At 44.4% G+C, this 24,978-nt stretch overlaps 1 protein-coding gene across 1 annotated transcript in view; it reads left to right on the forward strand.

The window, feature by feature from the left end:
- OLIG3 (oligodendrocyte transcription factor 3) overlaps positions 1 to 24,640 on the forward strand; it is a 36,924-nt gene extending 12,284 nt beyond the window's left edge. Inside the window, exons 2-3 of the mRNA XM_063153457.1 lie at positions 8,742 to 8,895; positions 23,755 to 24,640. Of these exons, the coding sequence (XP_063009527.1) occupies positions 23,819 to 24,640 (822 nt within the window). The 5' untranslated portion in view covers positions 8,742 to 8,895; positions 23,755 to 23,818. The remainder of the gene's footprint in view (positions 1 to 8,741; positions 8,896 to 23,754) is intronic.
- Positions 24,641 to 24,978: the final 338 nt, after the last annotated feature.

The following is a 24,978-nucleotide window of genomic DNA, read 5'->3' on the forward strand; positions in this document are numbered from 1 at the left end:
TCTGTAATGACTTGTTTTCTTTCATCTGATTCTCACTGCTCCTCAGAGCTGCACCCAGAATTATCTGTCACTCCCTTTGGATTGCTGCCAGGGGAGAAGCATTTTTATAGCACTTGTTTTCTTTGCTGCTTCTGTACAAAGTGCTTTTTTTAGTATTTTGCTACTTTCTTTTGCAAGGGGTTGAATTTTCTCTTTAGCAAAGTACTGAGCCAGTCACAGAGCATCTTCTGAAGTTAGCTAAACAAGCAAGCCTTTTGAGTTCCTCCAAAAGTGAAAATCTGTCTTTGAGAAATTTCCAGTTGTGACAAAAGCTGAGAAATCTGCAAAGGAAAAGATTTGGTTTTCCTGCACACTTGAAACTCCTCCAGAGCTTTGAAGAGCTGGCACCATCTGAAGCGTACTGACAATTCCTGCACCAACATTCCCAGAGAACAATCTCATCAAACCTCCTCACAGATGATAAGCCATAAAGTTCTTATCTTCATGTAGACATTTGTGACGATTTTCTCCAGGCTCTTGCCATTTACATAAGGACGTTGCTCAAACTGTATAGTAATCAAGCATCATAAACAGTAGTGCTTTTGCCTTTTCTCCTGAACTAAAAATAATCGAGGATTCATAGCTAATCAGTTGGTGCACAAATAGCCTCAAGGACACCTCAGAAACCATGTTATTCACCAATTTTTATCTTTGATATAAGGATTAATATATACAGTTTGAAATACATTTGCATTTCAAATGGTCCAGAAAGTATAAAACTCTCACCATTAGTTCTATACTAGAAATAATTTGTAAGGAATTGGTTTAAAGTAGTCCATAATTATTTTTTCATCCTAATCTGCTGATTCAGCTTCATTGGTATTTTCCAGAGATTGTTCAGAGTTCAGCATTCAAGTCGAAAAAAATTGCTGATGGTATGAAAGTCTCTGACTAGCTGATGTCTTGCTTCATCCAAGCCAGAGCTCCCAAAGTGCTCAGATCCCCAGCAGCTCTTTTGGATGACTGGCTGGGAGCCAGAGAGCCTTGCTATCTTTAGCTTTCATCTTCTTCTGCCTTCTTTCAGAGTCCATAATGTCAAGATTCATGGTACCAGGGTGTCCGTCAGGAGTGCATTTCCTAGGAGCTGAGATTTGATTCCCCTTTGTTTCCTATTGGAGCAAAACCTAGATATGAAACTCCCCATGAAATGAGGTTACTTTTCTCTGACAAGTTCTGCTCCAAAAAACCCGACAATATAGTTTTCCAAGGCTTATGGGAACTTTGGGAAATAATTCTTTTAATTCTTCCTAGACTAATGTGAGAAATAGTTTATTGAATCTTTTCTACTGAGAAATTAAAGGGAAGGAGAAGAAAGGAGCAAGGAAGTGGTATAACTAAAACTCCAGGGTCATGGCCTGACAAATTAAAATTTAGTCTGCTTTCTAAAAATGAGGTGGAAATGTTTTATTTGAAAAAATCTTAAAACATTACTGCTCCTGCATACTTGGGGAGGTGGGGGTGGAGTCTATGCAAGAAGAGAGGATCATTCCTCTCCCAATGCTAATGGCTTTACTAGGACTGTAGAGAGTGATTACGAATAAAACAACATTTCAATCCATTTTCCTAAGGAGCCTTCACTTAAAGAACAGAAAAAAATTAAACCAAGACAGTAAAACCCAGAGAAAACAAAGGAGGGGAACTGCCAGCCTGTGAAGTCCTAATGCTCATTATATCTGGTGCATGTTTAGCTTGTTGGGAGGGTTTGGGAAGGAAAGTAATTTAAGCAAACCAACCTGGGCCATCTTTTCATTCTTTGTTATGCACTGCTGTTGTTACCTTTAGAAATCTACCAGCGGGGCTGGTTGTGTCCTGTTTTAGTGCCCTTCGTAAAGCATTCCCTTTTCAGCAGCTCCGATGGCCCCATTGGAGTGGCCATGACAATGGATGTTCATTTTACCGCTATAAAAGGGTTTAATGATTAAAAGGCCGCACCATTGCACTCAGCCACAAAACTCATTCTTCCACTTCTGTGGAGCCCTTTGATTCAAAATGTTCTTTTGACAGGATCAAGAGTGGTTTTCATTCTGTCGGGCAGCAGAAACATCTGCATTTTTTATCCTCTGCCTCCTCCTCAGTGCACATAGTTAATGTGTAATTAATGAAACATCCCTTCTCGGAGTGGCACACAATCAGGGTAGGTCTCCCACCAACCTCGCTCCAGCTCCAGTAAAGCAGGTTTGCTTTTATATCCTTGTACTCTCATTGAACAGTAGTAATAAACCCAGTTCCAGGCTTATCTAGCCAGCTTACATCTTAATCTTTCTTTTTCCTCCCCCCCCTCCTTCTCTCTCTGTCTCCTCAGGGAAAAGGGATGAAAAAAAAAAGAACTTCTCTTTCTTTTGGGTTATCCGAGCACATTGGGAGGGGGGAACCAACCACACCGCAACATTCAAAGCAAAATAGAGAGAACAAGGGGTGTAGGGAAAAAGTCCCCTCCTCCCTCCTTTCCCTGGAAGAAAAAATAAAGACCTTGGTAAGTAGTGAAGCGAGCTGAAAAGGCAGTTACGCAGGAAGGATTTCTAAGCCCTGTAGGGTAGGGCCTTCAAGCATAGGGAAGTTCTGGCTCTCATTAGGGCAATCCGTCTGAAATCTAACATATAATGTGTCAGAAAACTGCTGCATCCTCCTACACAGGAATAGCCTCTTCATTTGCTCTTCCATTCGCAGAATTCGGAGAGCTGGGAGTGTGCTTGAGAAATACAACATTAACACCCAACTACTGTCAGGTCAAAGGCTACATACTGCACACTGACTGATTAATATTTCACAATTGTATTTACTTATATAAACCTTGTATTAATTTGTTTAATCTTTGTTGAGTGTTCCATGAATGACTATGTGAAATAATGGAGAAATGTACCTCTAGCATTTGTTCAATTCCAGTAACACCTCAGCAACACTGGATGGATTCTAAGTGATCAAAATGGACTCAGATGGATCATGGTCCACCAGCAGCTTTCAGGTTAGTTCTCAGAGCTGCAATTATGTAGCAAGTCTAGAGCATATTGCACTGTGAGCAAGTTGCCATAAAGAGATTTCCTATAGAAAAACACAACAAGGCAAAGACAAGTAACAGATCAAAAGGAGAAATATGTGGGCCCATGTTAATTCTACCTGCAATAATTTAAAGTAGAATATTTGTGAAGTTCAGGAGATGTAAACCACACGGGGAAGCAAGCTCATCACTTTTAAGCTTTCTTGGCTGTGAGCTGTGACCCTTAATGTCCTGTGTCTGGCCTCCTGTAGTTTTTAAAGAGGAAGTGGTCCCAAAAATCTCATTTTGAGCTAAAGGCTCAGCTGCAAATATAGCAGGGAGAGAGAAGTATCAAAGAAAATTTGCTTATTAAGAAATTCACTTGTGAATGAGGTTGTATCGTGAAAATCTACTTAAAAATTCAGGCCAAAATCAGAAAGTAGATTTGCCTGGGAGAAAAAGTTCAGAGGAAAATCACAGTATTGCCTCATCTCTTGATACTCTTGCAAAGTTGGGCTTCCTCCTGTCCAAGGATTTTGTCCACCTAGAGGATGGAAGGCACAGATGCAAGCCATTCTTTCTATTGAAAGGAAACATACCTGTGCTTCACAGTTTTCAGGACAATGTCCTAGTTGTCCAACTCCACTCTCAATTGGAAATTGTCTCCATTATCCATGTATCTGGAAATGAGCAAAGTTCAGAGACAAAAATGAGAGCACATTGAAGATGCTTTGCCCCTCCTTCTGAATTAGTCTGATTGGAAGCTTTCTCCTTCCTGCAAGTAAGGATGAAAGCAAATTTCTTCCCAGAAATCTGCATGTGATTCCTTTTATTGTCCTGGTTTCAAAGAGCTGGAACTGAGTGTATAAAGCATACCTACTTTTGCACACTACACTTAATCTGAAAATTTACTAGTGTTCCAATAAAATAAGATTAATATAGGAAACAGTTGCAAATATATAATTGTGTAAATATTGTCTCTTTGGAGCCATAGCTAGAAGGAAGACCTGCCTATGAATTCAAGGACCTGATAAAAATTTGGTGCAAAAGTACCCATTGTGGGTGATATACAACAGATGCGGATCTTGTGCCAGTCCAGTTTTGAGCGTCCCCCAAGAGATCAGCAAACTTACTCTGTTCCATCCCTTTGCACACACACAGCAAAAATCTGTTTTCAGTCTGACACTTACTTTAATACAGACTCTGTCACAGTCAGATGGTATTTGTCCTACAAAGAGGAAGCATCAAGATTTAGAGCAGGGCAAGCATAACAAGCATCTTGCAACACAGCACTTTGGGCCAAGTTGCACATGCACAGCTCCCACTGAGATCCAAATATGGGCAACATTTGTTCCAGATTGAGCACAGAATGTGTCTCTATTGTTATTGAAATGAAAAAGGGCATGAGCTTTTGAACATCTTTCCATTGGTCAGGCTTGCCAGCTCAACCTATGTCCAGTGATCAGAAATAATTTCCCTAAACCACTTATTTTCTGTTTCCACAATGGTACCTGCTGAAACATAAGTCATTGGAGATAGCAGATGAACAAAAACAGACAAATTTTCTGTGGGTAAATTTTGTTCAAGAATGTTGCCTGCAGCCATGCTTAAATAAATGGCTTCTTACTTCTTGTAAAAGAAGTGTGTCCTTCTCATCACATGCTACAGGAAGGCTGGTGTACTGGGAGGCCTGGAACAATTGCAACAGTCAGCGAGCTGCACTGCGATACATTTGAATTCTGGCCAGAATCTGGGAAGTTCACGTTAGCTTGCCAGACCATTCAGAGAAAATGGGCTTCAAAGAGAACTTTTTACCCTTGATTCCAAAGTGTAAGTGAGTATGGAAAGAGTATAATGTTTGCCGTTGGGATTAGCCCCCTACCGCGTCAGCCACATATGAGTGCACTGAAAATTGGCGGCGTGTAGGGGGAAGCCTCTCAGCTCGCTGCATCTGAGCTAAACCCAGGGTAGATTTCCAAGCACCAAAGCAGAAGGTGTGTGAGCCTCATTATCATCTCCTAGCACAGAAAAGAAACAAAGCAGAAATCACACTGAAAGGAATGGAAACCAAAGGCCATGTAGAATGGGAAAACATTCCCTATTTTAAGTAGTATAAGAAAACCTTTGGTAGTATTGAGGGACTGCTTAAAAGGACTTGTTGCACAGCAACATGCAAAGCAATGAGTTAGAATTTGTGTTGTAAAGAAAATAATAATTCTGATTAAAATTATTTTAGAGGATTTTTTTCTGTTTCATGAAGACATAATAGGATAGATATTCTCTTTTATTAGATAGCCAGCACTCTCCTCAGTTTAGAAATAACTGGTGTCATGCTGCCCCTGTTTTTGCTTATGCAGACTACTCAAGTGTAACACAAATCAGAGTCACTCTACCCAGAATGATCTCAGGGTTTTTCCTTAATTTCTAGCTTCTCTCTTATGCCCCCTTCTTGACCCAGGAGTTCCTACAGGAGCATTTTGTAGCTCCAACTCCTAAGAACCAATTTTGACTTCTCAGGGTATCTGCCACAGAGAAAGCTCTATCTGCACAAGGAACAAGATGCTCACCCTTGGCATCATTACACTGCTGGCTTGGTGATTTCCCTCACCATGCTATTCATAGCCCCACAGTGAGAGGTCTAAACTCTTCACACCAGGCCTGGGGAAGTGTTATGCACCACAGACCAAGCTGAGCAACAGCCAGCATGCTGAACAAAAATGTGCCTGAGGTGGCTTTGCCTCAATGCTGAGAGAGGCTGAACTAGGAACCTCACACCCTCCTCCATGCTCACAGGGGACTGCATGGACACACATTTCAGATACCAAGTTTCACACCCAGGGCCATGAAATGGAAACCAATCTCCCTGAAGAAGTGAGGATGGCCAAGAGAAACACTACCTAGACCCATTAACAGAAACAACAGGGATCTGGACACTGGGCAGCAAATGGGAGCAGCAGAAAAGGAGAGGGAAGTGTGAGTGCTGTCCTTCCTCCCTTTGCCAGTACTAGGAAAGGAAGGATCCAATGCAGTGCAGTAAGAGAGGAGGACATAAATTAGTTATAAAAAAAGAAATTGTTCTGAGGATTGATTTCAGTATATGTGGATTCAGTACCACAGACTGATCTTATTTTTTATTCTAAGCTCCCAATTGACACGAATAACAACCTCCAAATGAAACTTTGTCAAAAGGGTAGAAATTATTGGGTCATGTCATTCCACAAATGAAAGCATATTAACGTTGCCACCTCATCTATGAGTATTTGAAAAATTGTTTTCTAAACACTCTGTTTAAATAAGGATCTAAGCAATGCTTGGTTTGCAGACTAAGTAACAGCTATCTCCTGAATCTCATGCTGGGTGTCTGAGTGATGCCACTTTGGATAAAAGCAGATGTTGAAGAATTCATTCATATATTGAGAGTTATTAAGGAACAGAATTTTGTCTGGGTAGGACAAAAGGGGACGGAAACTATGTCTTGAATCAGTAAACTGAGACTGTGATACATATTGTGGCAGTGCTGTTTAAACCACCTCTCATTGTCCTTCTCACTTCCTTTATACCTCTACTTCCATTCCCATCTGTCCCCTCCTGTGTTAGCACAAAGAGTTTTATAGCACTGTGGTAAATGAAGACATTAACTAATCTGATTGGAAAATAATCCAGAAAAAATATAAGACTGTTTTATTCTCACCCAGATCAGTTCCTTGATATGGTTTGCTGTAGGGGTCATGAGAACAGCTGCAGCAGCATAGAGGAGAATGTGATGCAGGAAAAAGAAGCAAATAAAGCAGCCCTGATGCCAAAAAATGGCTCACACAACCACAGTCTGAAGAACTACATTGTATAAAAACAGGTATTAGAAAAAGTAAAATTGCATATCAGGGATGTGCACCTGTTCTTCTCCACTTACTTGAATGGAGATATATCTGCCATGTGCTTGTAAGATAACTTTATAATAAATATATTTCTAAATCAAGAGTTAGTCATGTTACACAGCACTACTCCAGGGTCCATTGCTTGCCTGAACCTCTCATGGATTCATGGTCATTGTTGGTATTTCTGAGCCTTTATCTGATACCTCCTGCTTTACTGTTCTGTGTCCAGATCTGTGAGCTCTGTAATTCCAAGTGTGTTGTCAAATTATCTTTATTTCCATATGACTTCCTTAAAGCACATGGAATTGATTGCTTAATCCAGCATAGTTGTCTGCTGGATGCAGACAAATTCTTGCCACTGTGACAGACTCCAGCTGCTTCTACTAATGCAGGTGGAGCAACCTTGTTGTCTATGGTGGTTTTGGGTTTTTTTGCAATTACTTTCCTTACAGACCCTTCAGGAATGTCTACTGTGCAAGGGCAGAAGGAACAGCTAAACGTCCAAGGTTATCAACAATTTAAAAAGAGAAAGCAGAGAAAGGAGGAAATAAATAGAGAATAAACTCTCATTACAAACAGTCCTAGAAACAATAATTTTTAGATACAAGCTTTCGTAGCAGGAGTGAGAAGAATAGTTTGCTTCAAACACAGCACTATCCTATCCCACTTGTGCCCAGCGTAAGCATGCCCTTGAAATAGATACAGCTGTAAGGTTCATTTTGCTATCTGGGTTCAAAGGCCTGATTTAGTAGCGCTTCTTTTTTTAAAATCTAAATGTCTGTATGCTCATTTACAATGTTGATTGCATTTTCTTGATGGTTTGGCTTCAGAAACATGCTGCGGAATTTAAATTTGTCCCCCTCCCATGCTAATGTTGTCATTATTTGTGTGTAAACACATTACATGGGATAGCAGAAATGTAAATGAGATTTCGATGTTGAGTTGATTTATAAACAGCCAGTCTCCTAATTTATTGAAGTTGTCTTTGTGTCGCTTGCACATGATTAGCAGCATATAACATACATAGGGTGCCCTTCTGTAACATGTTCAGAAAGAAGAAATGCAAACTGTACACCATTATAACACTAAATGAAGATCTTATTGAGCTTCAAGATGCTTTGAAACATGTAGTTACTAACTTAACTCTGCCTGTGAACTTGTCCTCATTAACTCCATAATTAGCAAGATCACGTTTGATCTTGGAGTTCATTAGACATTGCAGCTGGAAGATTGTTTCAGTTTTAACACATCAGAATAGACAATTAAAGTGACAATAAAGAATCAATATAACTTCCCTGTTTCTTAGATTTTTTCAAGGTTGCAGTGTGCCTAATTAAACCTGGTTTGAAACAGTGAAAAATTAAAAAGTAATGTGGTCATATTTATTTTGATTTAACAGGCTGTTTAAAAGGCTGTCTGAAATGTGCCCTGGGAAATAGTTCCTACCCATGTGATGAGTAAGTAGTTGGGATGATTTCAGATTCAGCTGCTGACTTAAGGGAAGACTTGAGTAGATGTTATGCTCATGTCCCTTCCATCGTCTGTGCCACATGTAAGTCTCCTTCCCTTTTTTTACTTTGTGACTGGACCCAACCTTAGAGTTCGTGTCAGCTGGTACTGCAGTAAAAAGAGACAAATTTTCAGGTCAAGTTACTTGTATGTCTCTGACTTTTCCACAACATTGGCCCAACTGATTAATAAGTTCACTTTCCAGAACAGCAGCCTGATTCTTCAGGGCATCAGGATATCCTTGTGCAAGACTAAAACTGGCCTGCTGCTGAGAGTGTCTGCAGCAGAGCCAAGTCTGAATTCATGCCAGTAAGGAGCTCCTTCCCCCTCTGCTGTCCCCACAGGAGACAGACTGGGATCCTCAAACACACCAGTGGTTCTCCAGTTGTCATCACAGCCTTGAAAGCAGTATAAACTGGAGGAATGAAAGAGTGGTCTGTGCTCAGAAACCCCGTGTTCAGGTGGACCTGATTCTGTTTTCTGCCTATCTTCAGTGTGGTAAGTAACCAAATTGTAAGACATTTCTGTTTTCTCTTTTCCAATGTCAGAGTGAGGCTCTTAGACTAAACACCAGAAGAACATGTAGGAAACCTTAATGAAATTTTCTAGTTAATGAAATGCAATAACATTCTAAACAAGATTAACAAGATTCATCATCCACCTTCTACTGAAGTATTTTTACTTCGATTCTTCATCATTCTCATTTAATAAGCACAGTTAACTGAAGACACAAACCATGTCACTGAGGGAGAAATGGATAATGAAGGACCACTGAAGCACTAATCCAACGAATCTTGCCTTTGGCTCTTGAATTTGTGTAGATCCCAACAGTAAATACTAAGTTCCAAATTCACCCAATTGATTTCAGCGGCCTGTAGGGTGCCACATCTTTTCATTTTGTTTGCAATCATTTGAAACGAAATTCTTTTAAAATATATTAATGCTTCATTGCTTTAAATTGAAACAGACTTTAATCATTGGCATTTGGGGCAGATTATAGAAATAGGGTCAGATCCCTTGTTGGTGTGAATCCATCAAAGAGAATGACAATGAGAATACTAGCTGATGTATCCTGGATATGATGCCCTTGGTATATGGCAGAATTAGGGGGAAAAATCTGCCTGTGTCCAAAAATTGATGTGCCAAGGTGACAATAGACAAGCAGATAGCAGCAGCAAGACTTATTATGGCCTTATGGGCCACCCCCAGGTATGACCCTTGTCAACCAGCATTTGAAGCACTTGTAGAAGGACCTTGTCTTTCAAGATGTCTTGTCCTGACATCCCTTGTGTCCCATGTGCCATATTTCCACTGCCCTGTACAATACCAGCTCCCCTTGGCATGATGCACATTCTGACCTTGCTTGCAACTTTACCAACTATCATCTCATAACAAACGGGCCTTTAGTGGGAGCTGCACTTCTCCTTCAGGGCACATCTCAGCTAGATGGGCAGTGACTAGATGAAGACTGGGAGGACAGACAGACAGCATCATAAAAACTTTGTCCAGATGCAATCCTCCGAGAACTGCCTGTGCTCTCGCGTCAAGGAGCCCTGTTTCTTACAGGCCCCGCTGCCACCCCTCTGCACAGGCTGAGGCTGTGGAGAGCACTGGATCCTGCTCAAAATGGAACAGAGAGGGAGGCAATGTCATCCACAGCAGCTGGGGATCATCATGTCACCACATGTGCTGGAGCACGAGTAAGGCCGAAGGCTCTACCAGCCATGCCATGAAATGTCCGTCTGGCTACTGCATGGCTGTGGCCTCCAGCCAGCAGCAAGGGTCTCTGCACGCAGCTTCCTCTTGAGGGCACCTCAGCAATATGGACATGGGACACTTGCTGCCTCTGGGCTAAGGGCCTGGAGACAGTCTGGGATCTGTCACATGACAGAGAAAATGGCACCCTTGCTCTGCTGGTAAAATGCTTGGCGTCCTGAGGGAGAAAACACCACAGGCACCCTTGGGCCACAGGGCTCTTTCATACAAACGAACCTAGCTTCCCTACAGACAAATTGTTTACCTTCTCTTCCCTGTCTGGGAAGTCTAAAGTGGGAAAAAACCATGCTGGTGTGCCCTGGCTCTGTGGATTGTCTCTGCAGAAGGGCTGTGCTCTCTCTCCCTGCCAGCCTGCAGGCAGGGTAGCACTGCTGGAGTTTGAGGAGCTGGTTGGTGCAACATCAGTGGTGACCCTAGAATGCCAAGACTGATTCTCCATGTGAGCAGTGTTTCTGTGACCAGCAGTGGGGTCATGTACACAGAGCTAGGCTTAGATAAGTTATATTCTCACCCTATTTATCCTACGTGCTCTCTGATGAACATGGCAAAACCCTTTCCTGGGCTGTTTCCTGCTAATGAAGTGATTTTAGTGCATCGTGGGTTTTGGCCTAAGATGTTTCCAAGAGGCAATCTTATTGCTTTATCCATGCAAAGTGAAAGATCTAGCTTCATTTTCTGTCCCTGTGACATTCAGGAGGTTCATGTGCAAAAAAAAAACAAATGGACTTGCAGTCCCCAGGCTGGTTTTGGGATGGTTTATACTATCTCTAAACAGCAGGTTAATTTCAGTTGACACTTATTTATGAAAGCACAAAGTCTGGTGAGGTAATAAAAAAGTCAACTCCAAGAGAATATATAGCCTTAGATTTTCTTACCTAACATGGTTTTATTTAGAGATTTATTGAGCAAAATAAAGATTTGCCTGGCAAATAATGTTATCAATTGCTCCATATTTTAAAATATTTTGAAAGCGCATACAAAAACCAGATTAATTTCCTTGTACACGATCTACTGTGGGGTATAAACACGTTTTATTCAGTGACTAGCCAAGAAAATGTAAATTAGCTGTCTGACATTTGGGAAATTCGTGTGGCTGAATTATATGACTTGTATATTTGGAAAACCCATAGGGTTTGTTAGTATCCAGGTGGATGTTAATTTTAAATAGCAGTCTGGTCAGATGCTGAGGTTTCAGTGTTGAATCAAAGACACAGAAGCTTCTGCCGTCTCTATCCTTTCACCTATGTAAAGTTGGAGGGTTTGTTGCCTGAAATCACTTTCCAGAGAGGCAGAATGAATGAATCCTGTCACTTGCAAGCTGACTCGTCTCTGCTGCCCTGTTACTGTTTGTCATTTCTCATCCACGCAGGTTAAGAGGGTCCCCCCCTGTCTCCAGGACAGACCTGGGCTGGTGACTGGGTGCATGATCCCAGCTCCTCTCTCTGGTTTTGTGGCCAGGGAAGGATGGAGTGATAGTGCACCATTCCCCCCACAAATCTGCCATTCAGCGGGGCGAGGTCGGGAAATAATGAAGTCAGCACATTAGTGCCTTGCCTGCTGAGCTCACACCGCTGAAAGCTGCCGGTGGGTGAATTTCCCAGCGTTTGGAAACTTTGTCTCAGTTCTGCGGGTTTGCTCAAGTGTGCGATGGCTGTTTGCAAAGGGAGCTTTCCCGCTGGGTGGGTTTGCTTTCCTCCTCACGGCTCAGGGAAGGTGAGAGCTCTCCTCCGTGTCTCCCCTGCCCCCACCGCTGCCCCTCGCTCACCCCACAAACACAAAGCTCTTCCAGCGGGTTCCCTCCGCTGGGGAGCTTTTCCCTCTCCCAACTCCCACACTGGGACATTTTTCCACATTTCCAGGATTACGGCCACTTTCACTTAGATCTATGTGTGTTGCCTCCACATACAAAGAAGCACTCGGGGACGGGATTAGTAGGATTAGAAGAGATTCACATATGTCCAGTTCAAGCAATTGGTATTCAAAGCTTTACACTTCCAAATGCCACCAAGAGAGAGAAAAGGAGCTGGGAGCTTGCTTTGCATTTCAGCACCTTCCTGCGGGGGACAGGGACCTTTGTCTGGGATGGGGGGGACGCACAAATCCCACCCCCACCCCTTTTAATCCAACACCCCTCAGCCACCAGCTCCTCCTCCTCGGTGCCACCAGTGGGGCTCTGCCGCAACCCCAACAAGGAGTTAAACCAGGGCGGCTTTCGCCGTTCTCTGTTTCAGAGCAGCCCTTCTGCAAACTTTTGGCAAATTCTGCTGGTGTCTGGCAGGCAAAGCAGGGTCCTGTCCCGTGCAGTTTGTTACCGTATATCTTGTCTGTTGATGTAAGACAAGAAAGTATTGCTGGGCTGAGAATAAAAAGGCAAAAAAATTTTAAAATCCTAAAAGAGGGCCTTTGTTAATATTAAGTTAAATTCTTCATGTTAGTGAACCGTTCATGCTAGCGAGGCAAATCCTTAAGATGAAACAAGTGCATTAGGTATTTCTTAAAAAGCAGTGGGAAAATCTAGTTTTCCCTATTTAATTTTGGATAGACTCCCTTTCTTGTTGCCTTTAGGTCACAATTTCCTGATATTCCACACATCAGCAAAGGCAGCATTTATGTTGCATATCTTGAATTTTGGCAGTCACTCCAAGTACAAATCATCTTGTTGAAAAATCAAGAGGAAGGCTTTGCTATTAATCAGTGTAACAAACCTCTCTGTAGTATAGTGAGACATTTTTGAAGCAGAGCAGGTGGAGCCTTATTTAAATACATTCATCAATTAATTAATTAATTAATTCTTTTGTTCGGTCTTTCTGCTCACTTTCTGCTCACTAGGATAAAAGCTCCTGTGGAATACTATATTGTTTGCTGTGACTTATGAGGGACAGGACCATATACAACCAGATTAAAAAATCATGCAAACAGACAAAAAAACTTTCTATACCCTGAAGAATGTCCTTTCAGTGATTTTTTTTAAATTTCCAATAAGTATGTATTTGTTTTACAATTTTCATCCCAGAAATTAAATTTCAGAGTATATTAAATAGTCTGAAGAAAATGGAAATGTTGCTAAAATAACAAAGATGATCTCTTAGTTATTTCTATTTACTTTTATCCTTAAAAGGCATGGAGTCCTGACTGAATAGCAATTGAAGTCAATATATTTAATATGAATTTATGAATGTCAGAGTAAGGCAGTACAAAATCCAGTGTGTCTTTTTTCTCATTAGTAAAATGCACCAAGTTTGAGTTGATATTTTGTTAGCTTGCTATTTTTGCAACTCCAAGTCTTATTTCAATAAAAATACATGGGAAAGGGTGCAATGAATACCCAGATCAAAGAAATTAAGTATGTGAATTCTTGTGATTTTGGGAAGTCACTAAATTTTTCAGTGTACAATGGACTCTATAGGACTTCAGATAGATGGGAATCCTTAAAATATTGAAAACCAGGGAGGTTATCAGGACTGTACATGCTCCCCAAATCTTCAGGGAGTTCTGAATAGCTCACAGACACTAACGATGCAAGACTGGGTCTCTTTAGGAAAAAGGTAGTGATACCTGCAAAATCTTGAGCTACAACATGCTGATTATCCATTATGGGTGCTGGCCAGCTGTGGAGAAGAGGCTCTCTTAGTAACAAAGCTCAAAACATACATAGGAATTTTAAATTGAATTTTATTTTCAGAAGTGATGAGAATAATTACTTCCCACTGCATCTGTTATCATCAGTCATGCAGAGCTATAAAATTAAAAATACATATTATTTCTTGCTTCTTTACCCTTTATAGTTCTGATTTTTGTTGCATAGCTCTATCTATCTATCTATCTATCTATCTATCTATCTATCTATCTATCTGTCTGTCTGTCTATCTATCTATCTATCTATCTATCTATCTATCTATCTATCTATCTATGCTATTTACACAGTATTCCTCATAGTGAAAGTTTTACACATCTCAGTGTATCCATATTTTTTGGGTCAGTTGTTCTTGCCGTCCTACAGTTAGCAAGACTGGATTATGTGTGTCATCCCACTCCAGAAATATATTCTTTGTGTCTGGAAGAACCTTAGAACTCCCACCTCCCTGACTATACAGAATACCTGAAAGGAAAAGCAATGCCAGCTGTTTGTTTTGCTGTGTACAAAGCGGGTGAGAAGAAGCTGTAGCTCCCAAGGTTCTGTTCCATCCCACGCTCCCAGTCAGAAGTATTTCTGACATCCAGGCAGAGTACTAGGCAGAGTACTTCCACCAAGGAATCTCTCATGTCCCATGTATTTCTTCTCTAAACTAAATTTGCTGGTAGCATCTGAAACCACCGAGTTCCATAGGAAGGCTGTATTTTCTCAGGAACTCAGATAAGAACCTCTGCAAGGAAGTGTCTTCTGTTGGAATCCATAAAATTAGAGGGTTTGCTCAGATGTTGGCTGAGCAAACAAGCTAATGCCACATCCTCTGCAATCAGTGATATGTTGACCAATGTTGATAGTATTAGACATGCTACTCTTCAAAACAGAGCAGCCATTGATTTTCTTCTACTGGCGCAAGGGCATGGTTGTGAGGAATTTGAAGGATTATGTTGTATGAATTTGTCTGATCATTCTGAATCCATTCAAAAAAGCATTCAAAAATTAAAGGATCTGACAACCCAAATTAAAGAAGATGGAGGTTCCTGGTTGGATGATTTGTTTCAAAATTGGAGTTTTGCACCTTGGCTAAGGCAACTTTGCAAGATAGGTCTTTACATATTAGGTGTTCTAATACTGATATTGATAGTGGTACCTTGTATACTCTGTTGTCTTCGGCGAATGATGAACAAAACAGTCCGAGAAGTTTTTGTCATTCAAGCAGGAGAGTTAGGAAGTAGAAGCACGGAGAGTGTACGAAATCTCACGAAAGCAGTAGATGAGGGTATTGACATGAACGAAGGTTTTGAATTAAGGCCTTGGAATCGACCAGAGTTTTTCGAACAATGACTTGTGACTGTTGTCAAACGTGATATCTCTTTCAAGGATTGGGCCTTCACAGCATTAAGTTGTTGTGCCGTAATATAACAATGCTTCAGTTTAGTGCAAATAGGTCTCCAACAGATATTAAGCAGAAATTTTGCAATAGAGCTATGAAACGCAAGTAGCAAACGACAAGAAAATGAAAGCTTCTGAGTAAAACAGAGAGGGGGAAATGTTGGAATCCATAAAATTAGAGGGTTTTTGGGAAATGGTTAAAATGGTTAAAAAAAAGTATATAGGCCTCAGACTGAAGTTCTGTTAGCATTGCAGATACAGCAGAAAAGTTTCCCAAGCAAGCAGAAAAGTTTCCCAAGCAGTAGAGCATACGTGACAAATAACAATAGGCCTCTGTAGAATTGGCTTTAGGATGGCAACAAGGTTATTTAATGTATATCTTTAGAAGGTTAGCATGAATAGAGCTCTGTTCTTTGTCTTCTATGAACCAGTCTTTATTTTAACTACCATTACGTGTGCTTTATAAGATTGGATAGAATGCTTGTCAATATGTGTTTTTCTGTGTATGATTGGCTGAAATCTAGACTGAGATGATTTTATGTTTTTCTGTGTCACCCCACCCTCGGGGGACATTTTGTGTGGATCAGTGAGCTGTTAACATCATGTCTCCATTGAATGTTTTGAGACTGATGTGCTGGAAATAAAAGTAAAAATCTCTTCACTGGTCTGGTTCCAATGCCATCCATATCTGGACGTTTTGCTGCAGCATAGTGGGTTCCTTTTTTAAGACGAGGGTTCCTGACACAATTGGACTTATATCTACCCTTCCTCCGCAATATCTTCCTGACAAAGAGATGATGGCTTCAGGCTAAATCTGGATTCATGAAATTGCTGCTACTGGGCACCCACTCTTGCTTTGGGTGCAAAAGAATAACAGGCAAAATTATTACAGAGGTGGTATTAGCAAATTAGAGAAGATGACCTGCATTCCATCCATGGGTCCTTCCCTGAAAACAGCTTTGCTTAGCATTGGCAGTTGGAAAGAAAATGTGAGCTCCCTTGGCTGAGTTTGGCATGAGCTCTCTTAAAATCTCATTAATAACATTTTGTTAATCAATTTCCTTCTTGGGAAACAAATATGAAAGGGTCTGCCCCCAATTAAAGCATTTTTGTTTAAAAACTAAATGATCTCATTGGAGTAATTAAGCGCTCCCTCAAAGTGCTCACTGGTTCTTTATTGCAAGGAACAGCACTGGTGATTTGAATTTTAGGGGCCTGACCTCTGAGTCTATTGAAACCAGGAGGCATCAGTCAGCTTCAGTAAGGTTTGGTTCTGGCCCTGACAGGCCTCATAATAAGCAAACAAACAACCACAGTTTGTCAGTGTTTCAATAGTTAATAATTAACCTCTGCCATAAGCTGGTGAGAAAAGATGGTGTTGGTGGACCTTGTCTTCTCTCCCCCTCTCTCTCTTTTAAGAGACAGAGGTGGGACTTTTATGATCCTCAATACTATTGTGTCTGAGCACTTCTAAGCCTGCTCCAAGCTGCCAGGAATTACAGGCTCCCAGTGTTATATCCACGGGTTTGTGGGTTTTCCATTCAAATGACACATGCTGTGTCCCAGCCCAGGCTGGAGGGAGAACCAAGAAAGCACCCGTCTCCTCCAGCACTGCATCCCTGAGCCTGGCTTTTAGCACTCACCAGGCACAGCTGTCCCTGCAGTGGCACTGCTGCCTGGGGGCTTCTCTGAGACGGGCTGGGGCTGTCACCCCCTCATGTGGGACATGAACATTTCTGATGGGGAGTTCTGCAGGTGCAGCGGGGCAATGACCATCAGGCTACACGCTAGCAACACTGTCCTCTCCCGCGGGCCTGCTTTCTGACCATCATTCTTCTCTTTTATACTTGTCTTTGATGTTATTTTCCTCCAGTGTATTTTATTCTCCATTTCTGGAATCACATTTACATTAACTGTGCAATTGTCACTGAAAAGGGACTGCCTTCATCTGCAACTTTAAACAAGATAGGAATGGAGAATTATTCACGTTGTAAGGGTGGGAAAATGTGATCTAAATGATGCAAAAAACTTATATAGTAAAGTCTTCCTGAATATTTGAGGTTTCAGCAGCTTAGCTGAAAGAAGTATAGCAAGGTACTCAGCAGTGATTTATAAAAACAGCCTTATGCCTTAGCCAGGCCAGATTTTACCACCGTTTCTGGTGTTCATTAGCATCTCACTGCACATGTTGTCCCATTGATCCCAATGGAACAAGCCCACACAATAGACTTCTATTCAAGGGTGCTGAAGGCAGTCCATACGCCCATCCCCAAACACTGAGACATGGCAAAGGTTTGTGAATAGACTGCAGATAATTTTTGTTGTGTCTTCTAGAATTTGTACTAGCCTATTATCAACCTGTAAATATTCACTGGAAACATGTACTGTTTAAAATTGAGATACAAAACGAGACAAGGATTTTTTGTCTTTCTCTTTAGTGAGTCTTCCAAGCTTTTGAGTGGGTAGTGGAAAAATTATGCAATAATTTCTATGACTTTATTTGTTTTCACTATAGCTATGAAAACTAAATTGCATTACACTTGTTTCTGAAATTACTAAAATTTTAATTTTTATTGGTTAGAACACCAATGCTTTCATGCTGAGATAACTGTAAATATTTGAGAAGCTTACTTAACCTCAGCGCATCTGGGGTTTCTGGTGGGGAGGATTTGGGGGGAGCATGAGGGCAGCTCTCCTGTACTTTCTATCATCTCCCACCCTGTTTGCAACTGACATTTAAATATCCTGTATGACTTAAAGAATAACATAGTAATCATCAACTATCTAAAGCAGTGAGGAAGAGAGCTGTTAAAAGTCATTGTGTGAGTTCCAGTATCAAGCGTAAGAGATGGAGAAAGTTCGCAGTAATAAGAAAGCAAATTACTGCAAATTACATGGAAGAGCAGAAATAAAAAGAAAACTTGCTCATTTGAGAATGTTAATATTTTAGGTGGGAATATATAGGACCAGAACATAAATGTGAAAATAAATACAGGCCTTTGAGCAGAATTATTATCCTTCAACACTGTGTCAAGCCAGATGTGATTCTAAACAATGTGACAAGTTTTTTTTGCCAGGACTGTCAGGTTTAGCCCATTCAACATTCCTGAAGTGTGCACCACTCTCTGAGCACTACATATGGGAAACATGTATCACAGTCTCTGCTCTGTGGGTCTGTTTTGGAGAGAATACAAGTTTTACCAACCAGCTAAAATTGAACTATTTAGTGGATGCATAATCAATAATACTGACAGGTTTGTTCCGCTTTTTTTTTTTTTTTTTTTCTGGAATTCCAAAGATATTGGATATTGTTGGCTATTACTGTGGCATGTCTGATAGGTGAAGAAACATTCAAACTGATTTTCTATAATCTTTTCTCTTTGTAGAATGCAGATTTCAGGTGCAGTCACTACAGGGAAAAAAAAGGAATTACATGCAAACTGCTGATTGTTTTTTATTATTTATAGAAACTAATTTCATACTTTCAGTAGAAAATGCCATATATCAGAGGATTGACAGTTTGCACGTCTCTAATGAATTAGACTTTGACTTTTTAGATTTTATTACTAAGGTTTTGTGCCATATTTTTTCCAGAAGTTTTGCAAATCAGTATTTAAATACAGAAAATAAAATGTCATCCTTAACTAACTGCACTGGAATGTCTGTCAGTTATTTCCTTTAAGTTTAAATTATTTCCAGGAGCAGTGACTGGTATGGACCTAAACCTGCTGTCTTCTGCAGAGTCCTTTGAAGATATCAGTAAGTGCTCCAGTTTCATAATTAAAGAACGAGGAGAATTCTCGTTCTTTAATTATGAGAGAAGGTTCTGACCCCTTGTTGCCAACGAATCTAAAACTATATTAATAGAAAATAATTTTTCTCTATTTAGGCAGAAGAATTTTATCTCTGGGTCTATCTGTCTACAGAATATGACTATAGTGGCCAGGACAGCCTTCTTTTCCCTTCCCAGTCACTGCCCTCATATTGCCCTGCTACCAGAAAGCAAATTCGTGATAAACACAAGAACTAAAACAGTTTTTCAGCCTATTCACTTTGGCGATGTCAAAGTGTCAGACGACAAGATGCTATCAATCTGAATTATATTGTCAATGTAAATGAAATCCATTAGTACATCTTGAGCAAAAGCAGCAAGCAGTTAGGGAATCTCAGCCATCCTCTCTAAAATAAAATGTGCACTGCTTAGAGACAACCAAATTTCAGGGGGTGCAGCACAACCCCTTTGTAGCAGCACTTCTCTCACAGAGAACCAGCTGAGAGCTTTCTTTTAACGCAGTGATCTTGGCTTCTTCAACTACTCGTAGTGCTAACTGTTGTAACTACTTTTATACTGAAAGTACAGTTGTCAAATGTCAAAAATAAATTAAAACCAAACAGAGAGAGCAAAAAGTAATAGCAAGAAACCATAAAAACGAATAGGCTTCTAATAAACACAAAAGAAAAATACATAACACTGGTGTAAGCAGTTTTTGTATAATTAATTAGATTCTATGTTGCCGGCCAGATCAATAAAGTCAAGGAGAGACAAGATTTAATATTCTGTCATAGTGACACTGTGCAAGAGCAAAGTACATCCAATTTCCATACCAGACTCCATGATAATTCAAAATCGGACACTGCCTTTAAGTGCGCCCATTAACTAAAATCCAGTCTTTGAAAATGCGCAATTTCTGTTCGGAATAGCCTCTAAACCCAAGCTCCTGCCCGTGAGCCGCCGCAAGGCACGCAGCGGGCTGAGTCCCGCACGGTCCGGCTCGGTGCCGGCGCTGGCGGGACGGGACGCTCCTGCACTGCTGCTCTGAGTCTCCCCGAGCAGTTTGTCTTTCCAGAAAAAACACGCTCCCTTCCCCACCAAATCTCTGCGCCTTTATGAAAAAAGAAATTAAAAGGTAGGATAGAGCACGTTAATTTGATATAGCTACGACCTAGCCATATTTTCCGCCCTCTCCGATTCCCCGAATAGTGAAACATTTGGTTTTCTGACTCCTGGGGGCTAATTTCGTTGCTGTGCCGTCGGGGGCAGTTTCGGTGTTGACTGAGCCGCGACTTCTCCGCAGCCGTGTCCCGAATGTCCCTGGCCGGGGCACGGCGGGCATTTGTCCGGCGCGCAGCGACAGCGGCGAGCGCAGAGAGCGCGCCCCGGGCAGCGCCGACCCCCGCCCGGGAACGGGACGGGACAGGGCGGCCCCGCCGCTCTCCGCCCGCTCAGCCCAAAGTGTCCGGGAGGGTCTTCTCCCACTTAGCTGCGCCCAAAAGTGACAATTTCCACACACCGCTCTGCCGTGCCTTTTTTTGTTTCCTTCCTTCTTTCTTTCCTTCTTTTCTTCCTTCCTTCCCTCTTTCTCCTTTTCCCTTTCTTTCTTTCTTTCTTTCTTTCTTTCTTTCTTTCTTTCTTTCTTTCTTTCTTTCTTTCTTTCTTTCTTTCTTTCTTTCTTTCTTTCTTTCTTTCTTTCTTTCTTTCTTTCTTTCTTTCTCTCTTTCTTTCTTTCTTTCTCTCTTTCTTTCTTTCTTTCTTTCTTTCTTTCTTTCTTTCTCTCTTTCTTTCTTTCTCTCTTTCTCTCTTTCTCTCTCTCTTTTTCTTTCTCTCTTTGATTCTTTCTCGCTCTCTCTTTTACTGTCTCTCTTTCTGTCTTTCTTTCTCTTTATTTTTCTCCCTTTATCTCTCTTCCTTTGTCTCTTTCCTTTACTCATCTATCTTTTTCTTTCGAGCTGCAGAGGAAAGCAGCGAGGAAGGCTGGATGTATCAGACAGTGTTACGACCAGCAATCGTGCTGATTTCCGAAAGGACTTTCCTGGCGAGGCTCCCTGCGCTCGGGATTTAACCTTGCGTATCTTTCCCGACTCCTTCCTTTGCCCCGAGGCGACCCCGAGGGGAGCCGTGTCCAGCCGCGCCGTCCCGCGAGGGGATGCTGCGGGACCGGCCCGCACAGCCGACACAGGGCGCTGGGAAGCACCGACATCCCCGGGGAAAGGGAGAGAAAACTGTTAGTAATATTCCCTCGAGTGACAAGTCCACCTTTCCTTCCCGCCCCTCTCCTCCCGCCCCGCGGAGCACCGGCGGCTCCCTAGCCCGGCATCGTCCCCCGGCCGCCTCCCGAGGAACCCCAAGCCCGGAGGGGAGCGGGGCTCGCAGGAGCAGCTCGCCCTGACCGAGGTGAGGACAGGACCCCTCCTGTTGCTTGTCCCCCGACGGCATCTTTTTGCCTTCCTCTTCTCTGTCCCCGTCGGACTTGAACTTTCCCACACCAGCGCGCGTCTGCTCCGGAGCGGCGGATGCGGGGACGAAGGGCGACAGCTGCAGCCCCGGGAGCAGCCGCCAAACCGGGGCCGGGGCTTTGCCCCGATCCTGCGCGGGTTTCTGCCGCTGTCGCCGTCACCGTGTCAATTTTTGTTCATTTGCTTCAGCCCAGCTCTGCGGGAGGAAAGGACTCGGGGAGGAGCGGGCAGCCCCAGGAGCCGGCAGGAGAGCGGCTCTGCAGGGTGCGGAGCCCGGCGGCGCCGGCTCTGCGGGATCGGACGGCCCTGCGGTCTCCGGGCCCGGCCGAGTTCCCGGCCTTGTGGCCGGCAAACCTGTCCGCTGAGGAAAAGTCTCGGACGGCTTACGGCTTTCACGGTGGAAGCGTCATAAAGCCGAGATCGAGTTCAGTTACTTATGATATATTCTCCTAAACTGTATTTCTTTTTCTTCTTTTTCTTTTTCTTTTCTTTTCTTTTCTTTTCTTTTCTTTTCTTTTCTTTTCTTTTCTTTTCTTTTCTTTTCTTTTCTTTTCTTTTCTTTTCTTTTCCTTCTCACCGCAGGATTCACTTACAGTGCTAGAATCAGAAGGCTTTAATTTTGCTCAGCAGATTAACCACAGTTAAAACTCAGTCGGATGAAAATAACCCTCTTTTTCTGACTCTTCGCCCTCCTCGGGGCATAGACACTATGGAGGAACGAATTCCTGCCAAGATTTCTTCCGGCCCCCGAGCGCCTTTTCGGAAGTGGACACTCAGCCCGGGTGGCGCGGATGGCTCCCGTCCTGTCCTGTGTGAATCCCCGCGCTCACCGCGTACGCACCGCCGGGGCTGGCAGGATCGGGCGGACCTCCCGCCCTTCCCGGGCACCAGGGCTGCTCCCACCGCCGTCCCCGCGGGGAAATTCCCACCTCCCCATCCCCAGAGACCTCGCAGGCGGCCACGCCGGTTCATTTCGCACCCGGGGCAGGGGCGGACACGGGGCTCGGCCGAGAGCTGAGGTGGCGACACCCGCCCCGAGTGCCCCGCCCGCCTTGCCCGGCCGAGCCCCACCGGCTCAGCTCGGCCCCGCGCACCCTCCTCCCTTCCCCGCTCCGCCGCCGCCTGCGGCCGCTGCCCGGGACCCAGCTACTTACTGGCGCGAACGCCTGGGGTGTTTGCGGAGCTGGGGGCGTTTGCGGAGCTGGGGGCGTTTGCGGAGCTGGGGGCGTTTGCAGAGCTGCCCCCCGAGCCGGCTCCCTTCCCGCCTGCCTCCAGCCCGGCCCGGCCCGCTCGGTCGCACCGACGGCGGCTCCGGCCGCCCCGCCGCGCCGCCCCGCCGGAGCCCGGGGCCAGCGGAGCCCCAGGGGCTGCGGGCCGCCCCTCCCGCCGCCAAGCACACCGCTCTGCGCCGCACCCTGGCTTTCCCCGTTTATTTAAAGGGAGTCACTGGCCCGGGGGGAGGCGGGTTTCCCAACCCGCACCTTCCCGCGGCTGATGCCCGAGCCATCATCGCTCATTTGAACAAAGCGGCTGCCCAGGTACGAGGAGTTGCGGCCAGCCCTCCCAGGCGAGGGCCAGGCGGTGCCGCACCGCACGCCCCGGCCGGGGGGGACAGGGAAAGGGGGAGGGAAAGGCAAACAAAGCGTGGAGCCGCGGCTGCAGCCGGGCATGCTGCAGGACGGGGCGACCGACGTGCCCCAAGCCCTCCCGCCTCAGCGGAGGGGCTTCCCCGGGCGGCTTCTGCCCGCTGCCGCCCGCCACCGGGGCGTGCTGGCCGGCCCCTCGCAGGCACGCAGCCCCCTGCCTCCCTACTGTAGACGGGATGAGGTTTTATATTGGAAATGAGCGGGCAGGGGGAGGAGAAGGCGCGCACACGGAGCGATGAGTGTGCGGTGTCAATCAGAGGGGTTTTGTGTCTCCTTGACTCCTGATGGTCCGTGGCTGAGGTGTCCCGGGTGGCACCACAATGAATATGAATAGGGGTCCTTGCTAAATGGGACAGTCAAAGCGCACCGCCCTGAATAATGGCACGTCATCCTAACTAGACCATTATACATAGGAGGGCTCCTTTTGTCTCTGCTCTCTGCTGCAGCTCTATAAAAGCCCCTCTTTTTCAAGCTGAGGTTAGTCCAAGCATACACTAACTAGCCATCCTGTAAACAGGCTGAGTAACCGGGTGGAGAGAGAGAGAGACAGAGGGGAGACATTGGAGAGAGAGAGAGGGCTGAGGGGCTTTTTCCCTCATCCTCCAGCATTTCCAGCCCTTCGCTGGCAGACCCTGCCGTCCGTTTATTTCCTTTTCGTTTTGTTTTTGTTGCTTTTTGAAGGAGAGTTGTCTTGTCCGCCACCTCCAGAGCAGGGAAGAGTTTCTTCCTCAGAAGCCTGAATACAATGAATTCTGACTCCAGCTCTGTCTCCAGCAGAGCTTCCTCGCCAGACATGGATGAGATGTACCTGAGAGACCACCACCACCACCACCACCATCACCACCACCAAGACAGCCGGCTCAACTCGGTCTCCTCCACTCAGAACGATCTGGTGCAGAAGATGTCTGGGGAAGGCCTCACCAGGAACGGTTCCAAGGCCGGAGGGGAAGGCAGCAAGTACAAAATCAAGAAGCAGCTTTCGGAGCAGGACCTGCAGCAGCTGCGGCTGAAGATCAATGGCCGGGAGCGAAAGAGGATGCACGACCTCAACCTGGCTATGGACGGGCTGCGGGAGGTGATGCCCTACGCTCACGGACCTTCTGTGAGAAAACTCTCCAAAATCGCCACCCTCCTGCTAGCCAGAAACTATATCCTGATGCTCACCAGCTCCCTGGAGGAGATGAAGAGGCTAGTTGGGGAAATCTACGGGGGACACCACTCGGCCTTTCACTGCGGCACGGTGGGACACTCCGCCGGGCACCCGCCCCACGCCGCCGGCACCGTGCACCAGGTGCATCCCATCCTCGGCGGCGCCCTGTCCTCCGCCAACACCTCCTCCTCCCTGTCCGCCTCCCTGCCGGCCATCGGCACCATCCGGCCCCCGCACTCCCTGCTCAAGACGCCCTCGACGGCCCCCGCCCTGCAGCTCGGCAGCGGCTTCCAGCACTGGGCGGGCTTGCCGTGCCCCTGCACCATCTGCCAGATGCCGCCCCCGCCCCACCTCTCGGCCCTCACCGCCTCCAACATGGCCAGGATCTCGGGGGACACCAAGGACCTCCTCAAGTGACTCGGCGGGGCTCCCACGGACGGAGAGGGGCTGCGGCCGGAGCCGCCCCCGCCCGCCGAGCCCCTGAAACACGGGATTAGTGTAGTAAGGACCTTGCAAAGGTAATGTTCCACCCGGCTCCCCGGGCCATGTTTTCTTGTTATACTAAACTGGAAAAAAAGTCCCTGTTGTAAAAAGAATGATGATGATAATAATAATAATAATAATGATAATAATAATAATAATGCCGCTGATGGTAATCAAATGTAAATGATTCCTTAAAATGTATGTAAAAGAAAAAAAAAAAAAAAAAAAAGACATGGTTGTCATTGTAGTGTTCGCAGCTACCAAGAGACGAT

The sequence above is a fragment of the Melospiza melodia genome, chromosome 3, assembly GCF_035770615.1.
Source record: "Melospiza melodia melodia isolate bMelMel2 chromosome 3, bMelMel2.pri, whole genome shotgun sequence".
Taxonomy (NCBI): Eukaryota; Metazoa; Chordata; class Aves; order Passeriformes; family Passerellidae; genus Melospiza; species Melospiza melodia.